Here is a 9,321-nt window from a genome sequence, read left to right on the forward strand (position 1 = left end):
GGAGGGCATAATGAGTGGGGACCCGCAGGGATCAGTTCTGGGTCCGGTTCTGTTCAATATCTTCTTCATCAATGATTTAGATAACGGCATAGAGAGTACACATCTAAAGTTTGCAGACGATACCAAGCTGGGAGGGGTTGCAAGTGCTTTGGAGGATAGGATTAAAATTCAAAATGATCTGGACAAACTGGAGAAATGATCTGAAGTAAATAGGATGAAATTCAATAAGGACAAATGCAAAGTACTCCATTTAGGAAGGAACAATCAGTTGCACACATACAAAATGGGAAATGACTGCCTAGGAAGGAGGACTGCGAGAAGGGATCTGGGGATCATAGTGGACCACAAGCTAAATATGAGTCAAATATGAGGAGTATTGGCAGAGCTATGTGGGGAGCCCAGCACTGGAATAGCAGGGGGCTGCAGGGCCCCCTTGTCTTTCCTGAAGGCAAGTTTTGTGGTTGTTCTCTAATTTCCCATGTCTTTTGAACTCTTCCTCGTTCTTTGCTCTTGCAAAAAAAGCGAACATCCTTCTGAGATGTATTAGCAGGAGTGTTGTAAGCAAGACACAAGAAGTAATTCTTCCGCTCTACTCTGCACTGGTTAGGCCTCAGCTGGAGTATTGTGTCCAGTTCTGGGTGCCACATTTCAGGAAGGATGTGGACAAACTGGAGAGAGTCCAGGAAGAGTGACAAAAATGATTAAAGGTCTAGAAATCATGGCTTATGAGGGAAGATTGAAAAAAATGGGTTTGTTTAGTTTAGAAAAGAGAAGACTGAGAGGGGACATGATAACAGTTTTCAAGTACATAAAAAAGGTTGTTACAAGGAGGAGGACAAGAAGCAATGGGCTTAAATTGCAGCAAGGGATGTTTAGGTTGGACATTAGGAAAAACTTCCTAACCGTCCGGGTGGTTAAGCACTGGAATAAATTGCCTAAGGGTGGTTGTGGAATCTCCATCATTGGAAATTTTTAAGAACAGGTTAGACAAATACCTGTCAGGAATGGTCTATATAATAATTTGTCCTGCCACAAGTGCAGGGGACTGGACTAGATGACCTCTTGAGGTCGCTTCCAGTTCTATGATTCTATGATTTCTATGATTATAGCAGAGTGGCAGTTAAGGTTAAGAGTCACTTGCTAATTAAAGGATCATGCTTTGAAGTGCTCTAAATCCTCATGGTTAACCAGAATGCCTTGAAATTTGGTGTGCCTCATGGGAGTGTGGGGTAGGGTTAGTAATCCAAATTTACAGTCATTCGACCAAGGGGTTCCCAAGATACAGACCCTGAAAAAAACAGCTTTTCTTAAAGTTCACAGATTTTATAAACTTTGATTGCAGACTGGGCTTTTAAAGTACTAATGGCTTAATTGGATGGGAAGGGGAAGGGGAGCTGGAAATGATGGTGTGGAGCTATACGTTGCGGGGGATGGTAAGGGAGGGCGTGGAGATGGTGAGAGATACACCAGTCTTTTCTCATGTGCTTAAAGTGACTATAGCGCCCATGTAAAAAAACAGTCAAGTTTTGGGGATGGAGACCATACTTGAGTTTTCTCTCACCAGCCTCGTAAGAAACAATGGACTCCAAACATTTCAAAGCCCAACCATTACCCCCATTCTATAATAACAAAGAGGGTTGGGGGGGCGACACTTAACAGTCACTTAATAGCAGCTGGGTGGTCTATTTAGGGAACAGTAGACTCAGACAGCCTGGGTTCCGTTCCTGACTCTACCACAGGCCTGCTATATGGCTTTGGCTAAGTCATTTCAACTTGCTTTGCCTCAGCTTCCCCATTTATACAAGAGAGATAATTATATTTCCCTCCTTGATAAAGTTCTTTGAGATGTACTGATGAAAAGCATTATGTCAGAGCTAGCAATTATTCTCATTACCTGGCCACAGTAGCATCTCAGCTGCATACCTGCATGATAACTACAGAAACCTAAATGACCACTAACTCCTACCAACAACTTTTCTCTTTCTGTTAAAAAACAAAACAAAACAAAACATTTTGTGCCCTTCCAGAACATTTAGTGCCACAAAACACAAGCTTGTGACAACCAGAAAAGGAAAAGTTAAGATAAATGTCCATACAACCTTAACTCTGTCCTCTCCCCAATGCACCATGACATATACTTACCACCCTGCCTTTGCACTGTACTGAACAGGAGCTCCATACACCTGTCCTACACTCGAATGATTAGTGTACACACACAAACAGAACACCAGACTGCTAAATTTTACAACCCGTTTTACAACCCCTTCACTGTTATACACACGATGCCATCTACCACTCTGCTTTCACTTACCTTTCATTAAACCCACAGCACATACTCATCTCCCAACTCCCACCTAACTGCTGACAGTTCCCATGGCAAGAAGACCCCTCCCCTATGCCCCACTGCTGACATGACCTACACAGATCTGAAACAAGGCATTCTAGATCTCTCAAGGCACTTGCGCACAGCTTTCCTTTGATCACACACACAGGGGGGTCAGGGAGAGGGGCTCACCCCCAAGCAGCACAGCTTCCCCCTAGATACACTCGTATCACAAACACAGCTGTGACAAGCTGTTCCAATTAATCCCTCTACCATTCATTACGGCTAACCCTAACCCAATGAATGCAGCTGCCGACATGCAGATCATTCCCAGCGGCTATTGCCAGCTCCAGGAAGGTGGAGTTAAGGTTGTGCTAAGGGTGACTTACACATACTTAGTTCTTTTCAGCTTTCCTGCTATAACATCTTTCCTGAAGACAATTTAATGAGTTTTGTGGTTGTTCTCTAATTTCCCACATCTATTGAAGTCTTCCTGGTTGGGGTGAACTTTCAAAGTGCTGTGCAGAATGTATGTCCTGAGATTGCCTTGACTTGTAACATTCTGACATGTATGTGTCCATGGATGGCTGTCACTGTCCCTACTGGACAGGCTGTTTCAGACCTGTAACCTTTTATCATTCACTTCATTCCGCTCTATTGCAGGGGTTCCCAAACTGTGGTATGCATATCCCTGCGGGTACATGAGACATCTCCAGGAGCTACATGGGAGAAATTGTGTAATGGTTGATTTTATTCATTTTATTTATTGCATTTCATAATAGGCTACTCAGACGAAGCTTTAAAACTCTGTGGGAATTTGTTATATAAAATACAGTAATTAATTTACTTCAAGATGCACCAATGATAATACAGATACACAGAGATGCTGATGTACAGTGCTCTCACATCCAATCACCGTACAACACAGGTTCAGTTGTCCAGCAATTGTCAGGTCTAACTGAGCACAGAACTTAGTCAGGGTTGTTGGGGGTTTTTTGATTGTATACATTGCACTATATCTCTACATAACAGTGAAATAGGGACAGATGGCTAAAGACAGGTAATGTTAAGAAGAACACAGGGTCGGGGCGAGAGGGGTTCCCTGCTCCCTATAGGAGTGCAGGGTGAGCAGAGCAGGGCAAGCCCCCAATCCTGCTCCCCGGCAGGAGTGTCGGGTGGGCAGAGCAAGGCAAGTCCCCATGCCCCGACCCCGCTCCCCGGCAGGAGCACCGGGGGTGGGGGTGGGCGGAGGGACTGCAGGTGGAAGGGGTGGGAAGGGGCCCTCACTTGCTGTGGCCCCACAAAACATTAATCTGCCTCTGTGTGTAAGGGGGTACACAATAAGAAAAGTTTGGGTACCTCTGCTCTGTTGGCTATGAGAATGGCTCTAGGAAGAGTATTGTTTTTTTGGAACACAAAGTTATGATTTCTATTTGCCCTGTCTCATGCCTGCATGATGGGAACTGCAGGGTTGCAGCTGTGACATCCTGAAGAAGGGACAAGCCAGGTGAACACCAGGGCAGGTATATGGTTTGGGAAATAACCCATATTTAAGAGAGCTGCTCTGCCTTTGATTCCCTTCTCCCCCAGAAGCGCTTTGCTAGTATTTCTATGCATAATGAGCTGTTCCTGTCTGCATGGGAACAGCCTTATCTCCCTCTTATGTGAAGATGGGAGGAGAAGATCTCTTGGAATGGGGGAGGTTTTTGTAGAGGGAGGAGGTGACTCTGAAGTGCTGTGTCTAAACTACTGGCGCAGAAATACACAGCCGAGTGCTCAATCTTCACAGAGGAGGTGTTCAAGTGAAAGACTTCGATCTGTGGCCGGTAGGCTGTGAAATCATTTTTAATGTCACTGTCACCATCTTGCTTGCTGTCTTTACCAAGAGAGTAATAGATCAGCTGCAGCCCTTTCCCCTGCTGCTGATGATACCAGTACATAGAGTTATGATTATCAGTTTGTCTGCATGTCAGCTGGGCTGTCTCTCCTCTCTTCAGTACCAGACTTGGTGTTTGGGTGATTTCAGCATCTGTGTGTCCTGTGAGACAAAACAAAAGAAACAAACACAGTAAAACAAAGGAGCTGTAACCTGCAGACATCAGAAAGGGGATTTCATGGCTCCACCAAAGACTTACTTGCTCCCAAGAAGCACAGGGCTGCCGTGCACCAGACTAACCACATCCCCATCTCTGGGGCCTTTCCCCAGCGAAGGGTTTTATATGGCTCTGCTCTGTAGGGCTGCTTCTGCACTGATAGGCACCAGAGGGGGTGCACACATCAAAACTGATATAGGCAAGCTCAGGGCCACCCTCCCATTCCTCCCAATTTCAGGGAATCCCTGAAATTCTCCCCCTCATGCCTGGAACTTTGTATGACCCCCATTTTCCCTCCCCCATAGCAGGGTCCCCATTTCTCCCCTTCTCATACCAGTAGCTCTGTATTATGTATGCACCCCCTTCCTCCATGCCATACCCCCTATTCCCCAATCTTCTCCCCTGCCTGCTGTGTCCCCATTCTCCTTCCTCCCCATTACTCTCTTCCCCTCCATGCCAGGGGCTCTGTGTGGCCTCTCTTCCCCTATGTTCCCCCTTCCCTTCCCAACCCCGCATGGCAGGGGCTGTATGTGAAAACTTGTTCCCCCATTCCCCCAGGGCCGCCCAGAGGATACAGGGGGCCTGGGGCAAAGTGGGGGAGCAGACATAAAAAATGGCGCCACCCTCTGCGGTGCTTGTACTCATCGGGCGGTGCTCCGAGTCTGTGGCAGCAGCGGGTCCTTCACTCACTCCGTGTCTTCGACAGCACTGAAGGACCCGCTGCCAAAATGCCACCAAAGACCTGGAGTGACTGAAGGGCCCGCCGCCAAAGTGCCGCCGAAGACCCAGACAGCTGGGTGAGTAGCCAGGGAAGGGATTCTCGTCCAGGGCGGGGCCCGGGGCAAATTGCCCCACTTGCCCCCCCCCCGGGCGGCCCTACCGTCCCCCACGTTGCAATTCTCCCCATGCTAGTGTCCCCTATTCTTGCCCGCATGGAAGGGGGTTCTATGTGACCCCATCCCTCCTGCCCTCATAGCAGGGTCCCCCATTCTTCCCCTTGGCAGAGTCTGTGTGTCTAACCCCATTCCCCCCTCCCGCAGTTTTCCTCTCCCCCCATTAAAGGGCTCTGTCTGCCCCCAGTGTCCCCCCCTTTGTCCTCTGCCTCCACACTAAGGCCCCCATTCTTCCCCCATGCCAGAGGCTGTGTGCATGCCCCCCCTTCTCACATGGCCCCCATTCTCTCTCCCCACCCCCCCCACCACCATTATTATTCTTCCTGTCTCAGGCTGTCAATATGTTAAACTCTATTGGAAGGGTGAGCAGGGATGAGATTGTGTACTGATATGCTGGAAGCCATTGATGGGTGCCATCAACCAGATGTTAAAGGTTCTTGAATCTGTGGCTGTGCTAATGAGCTGGTGGGGGATTCATGTGTTCCCCTTTTTATTTTCCAGTCCTCCCCAAAATCAACAGGGTTCTCACCATTCATGTATAGAACATTCCCTGAAATTCTGGAACAGATCAGATGTGGTGTTGAAAAGTTAGAGAGGGAGAGATGCTGTTGAGTTAAATAAGGCCTTTGCAAGTTCAGCTAAGAACTATTATCGTTAGATGGAAAACCAGATTTTCTCCCTCAAAAACCCAATAATTTTTGTACCCATTTTTCTATCAACATAATGCAATATTTTTCTATTGACAGAAAATGTCAATTTTCATTTAATTTTGCCTAACAGTGTCATTTATTTTAGTTATCCAGTTTAAAAAAGCCAAAGTGACATTTTAAGTTGGAAAGAAATTAAAATTATTTTTTCAAATCAAGATTTTGACATAAAATGTCATTTTCTTTTCTCTTTTTTAACCAAAAAGCCAAAATGAAATAAGTTTTACTCAATACTAAAAGAACATTTAAGTTTTGACATTTCCTGTGAGAAAATAGAAAGTTTTCATTGGAATTGACGTTTTCCATTTAAAAAATTCCATTTTTTACTAAACCATATTTTTTGGTGGGAAAACTTTACAAATGAAAAATGTTGTCCCACTCTAGTCACTGTTGACTCGTGCATCCATAACCGTACAGGTGCCCTTTGGAGGAGGCTAGGATCATTCCATGGGACCCTTGGGAGAGCAGATCTGTAGCCCCCAAAATCAAGAGCACTGAATGGACCTGTGTGGCACAAATACAGTAAGTAAGTATAAGACAGTGTGAACTAGTGAATAGCGCACTAGACTGGGACTCAGCAGATCTTGGGTCTATTCCTGGCTCTGCCTGCTGGGAGACTTTGGGCAAGTCCCTCCACCTCCCTGTGTCTCGGATTCACCATCTGTCAGATGGGGATAATAGAGTGACAAGGTGGGTGAAGCAGTGGTGAAAGAGACAAGCTTTTGAGCCACATTGAGCTCCCCTTCAGGGGATATGGGGATAATGACACTGATCTCCTTTGTAAAGCACTTTGAGATCTATCAATGAAAAGCATTAGATAAAAGCTAGGTCTTGTTATTAAGGGAATTCTTAATGCAGGGGCTGTATGCGCAAACCACAGCAGCCATTCCACCTTCAGCGTTAGCTCACAGACCCTCAGACGCCATTAGCTCTTTCATTTCCCTTTGAACAGCCCACAAGATACAGGAAAATCAGAACTTATCATCTCCTCTTAGGGGCAGCCCATGGCTGTGTGTGGGACACCCCTGCAACGTGAGCACACAGCACCCACCAAAAGCAGAAGGGACCTGGGCTGGATACCAAAAGATAGTAATTCTAACAAACCCTTTCCCCTTAGGGCTGTCCTGCAGTGCCAATGCTATATATAAACCTAAGTCCTGGTAATTCTACAGTCTTCTGGTCCATATGTAAAAACATTATCCACTAACCTGCAAAGCCACTTTAAAATCTGTCAGAAATGCACACTGGGCTGCGCTGAGGATTTCCATCTCTTCCTCTGAAATAAGACCCAGTTCCCTGCCCCACTGCAGAAACCAGAGACACCTAGAGTCTCCTCTGTTGAGACTCTCTCTCCATTTCAAAAGGGAAAGGGCACCACCTAGGGGTATGGATGGATTTTACATTGATATGTAATGCCGTACTTCCCATGGTCCTCCCTCTATATGAAAAAATCTACCAACAGCCAGGGCTGGCGCTTCCATTTAGGCGACCTAGGCAGTTTCCTAGGGCGCCAGGATTTGGGGGGGGTGGCAATTTGGCGGCGGGGGGTCCTTCCATGCTACGGGTCTTCAGCGGCAATTATGCGGCGGGTCCTTCACTCACTCCGGGACCCGCCGCCGAAGTGCCCCGAAGACCAGGAGCACAGAAGGACCCCCCTGCCGCTGAATTGCCAACGACGACCAGGAGCGCAGAAGGACCCCCGCCTAGGGTGCCAAAAACCCTGGCGCTGCTCCTGCTGACAGCCCTGACTGGACAAGGGCAAAGATCGTTCAAAGGCTGGAGAAAATTGTAGCCCTGCATTGAGAAGGTTGAGGTGCTGGGTTGAAACTGCTGGCTCAGAACCACACAAGCCATGTCTCTGTTTCCACAGGAGAGAGAGTCAAGACAAAAATCATATTCTCTAGTCAAGAGGCTGTGACTCCCCTCCATAAGGTCACCATTGCAGGGTTATTATAGGCCATAAGCCACATTCTGACCTCCTCACTGAGGGATGGAAGTGACACACACATGGAAAATATCATTGGGTGTGTGAAACAGTTCCAGTCAACAGCCCTAAATAATCTGCACCATTGGTTCATATTCTTAGGCCCCGTGGATTCTTTTGTCCTCCTCCCATCCCACTGACAGTGCATCTGTCAAGACAGGCATCAATGCTTGTGAATCTGCACCTTTGAGCTCCCCAAGTTTTGCCATCTGAAACATGAGGGCAATAATCCTTCCCTACCGCCCTGACTGGTGTTGTGGGGCTATTTTCACACTCCAAGATCCTCAGACGGAAGGAATTGTGAAAGTGTTGTTCTTACATGACAAATGGAGATATTCATATCAGGTGAGTACATCCCAGAGAGATGGATTGCCCCCACCACAGTCCATTCTCCCACCTTGCACCTCTCCAGTGCTAAGAGAGGCAGCCAGCACTGGCAGCCAGCCTCTTGCTGGTGCTGGGGTCTGCAAGGAAGGGGAGGGAAGAGGAGGTTTTTGTAGCAGGAGAGCAGATGACTGAACCCCTGTGTCTGAACTGCTGGAACAGAAATACACAGATTCAATGTCACGGATGAGATGGTGAAGTAGAAGAGCTGAGCCTGCAGCCAGGAGGCTGTGATTCTCTCTCTAGTGTCATCGCTCTGCACATCTTTTCTATCAAGCGAGTAAAAGAACAGCTGCAGCCCCTGCTCCTGAACCGGTCGATACCAGAGCATCCAAGTGTGATTGTAAGTTAGTTTGCATTTCAGGTGGGCTGGGTTCCCCTTCTCTAGGACCAGACTCTGGGTTTGGTTGATCTGAGCATCCTGCAGGGGAAAGAGAAAAAGCACACGAGGAAGAGACCATAAAACAAATGGCTTGAGGAAAACATTTGCAGCCACATCCCCAAACATCTAGATGGAGATTTCATGCCTCAGCCAATGATGTATTTGCTCCCAAGAGGCACATAGCCAGCACCAGAAAATCCCCAGCCCCACCACTGTCTAACTGAGCAAGGGAGTTTCCCTGAGCACAATTTTATACAGGTGCTCTGTAGGCCTGGTTCTGCCCACAGGAGCAAGAGATGGGTCTCTTAGATGTATTATTACTGGTCAATTATATTATCACTTTTTTCTGCAGCCACAGACCTGGATTGCTCCAAGCTCATTGCACAGGGATTTGATGAGGGGATCTGGGGTCGTGACCTGGAGCTGGACTGTTGGGACTGGGATGGGCGTTTGGGGTATCATTACAGTGAGGCATTTCTGAATGCAGGGATTACAAAAGCCAACACAACAGCCATTCTATCTTCAGCAGTAGCTCATGTGCAGCCTTGGATGTTA

The 9,321-nt window shown here is 47.2% G+C and overlaps 1 protein-coding gene across 1 annotated transcript; it reads right to left on the bottom strand.

Moving 5' to 3' along the window:
• Positions 1–4,274: 4,274 nt before the first annotated feature.
• LOC117885270 lies at positions 4,275–8,970 on the bottom strand. Its single transcript, XM_034786553.1, has 2 exons — positions 8,320–8,970; positions 4,275–4,361 (listed from the first exon to the last, which is right to left on the bottom strand). The coding sequence occupies exons 1-2, from the start codon at positions 8,890–8,892 to the stop codon at positions 4,317–4,319; spliced, it is 618 nt and encodes a 205-aa protein (XP_034642444.1). The 5' UTR covers positions 8,893–8,970; the 3' UTR covers positions 4,275–4,316.
• Positions 8,971–9,321: the final 351 nt, after the last annotated feature.

The sequence above is a fragment of the Trachemys scripta genome, chromosome 1 (assembly GCF_013100865.1).
Source record: "Trachemys scripta elegans isolate TJP31775 chromosome 1, CAS_Tse_1.0, whole genome shotgun sequence".
NCBI lineage: Eukaryota > Metazoa > Chordata > Testudines > Emydidae > Trachemys > Trachemys scripta.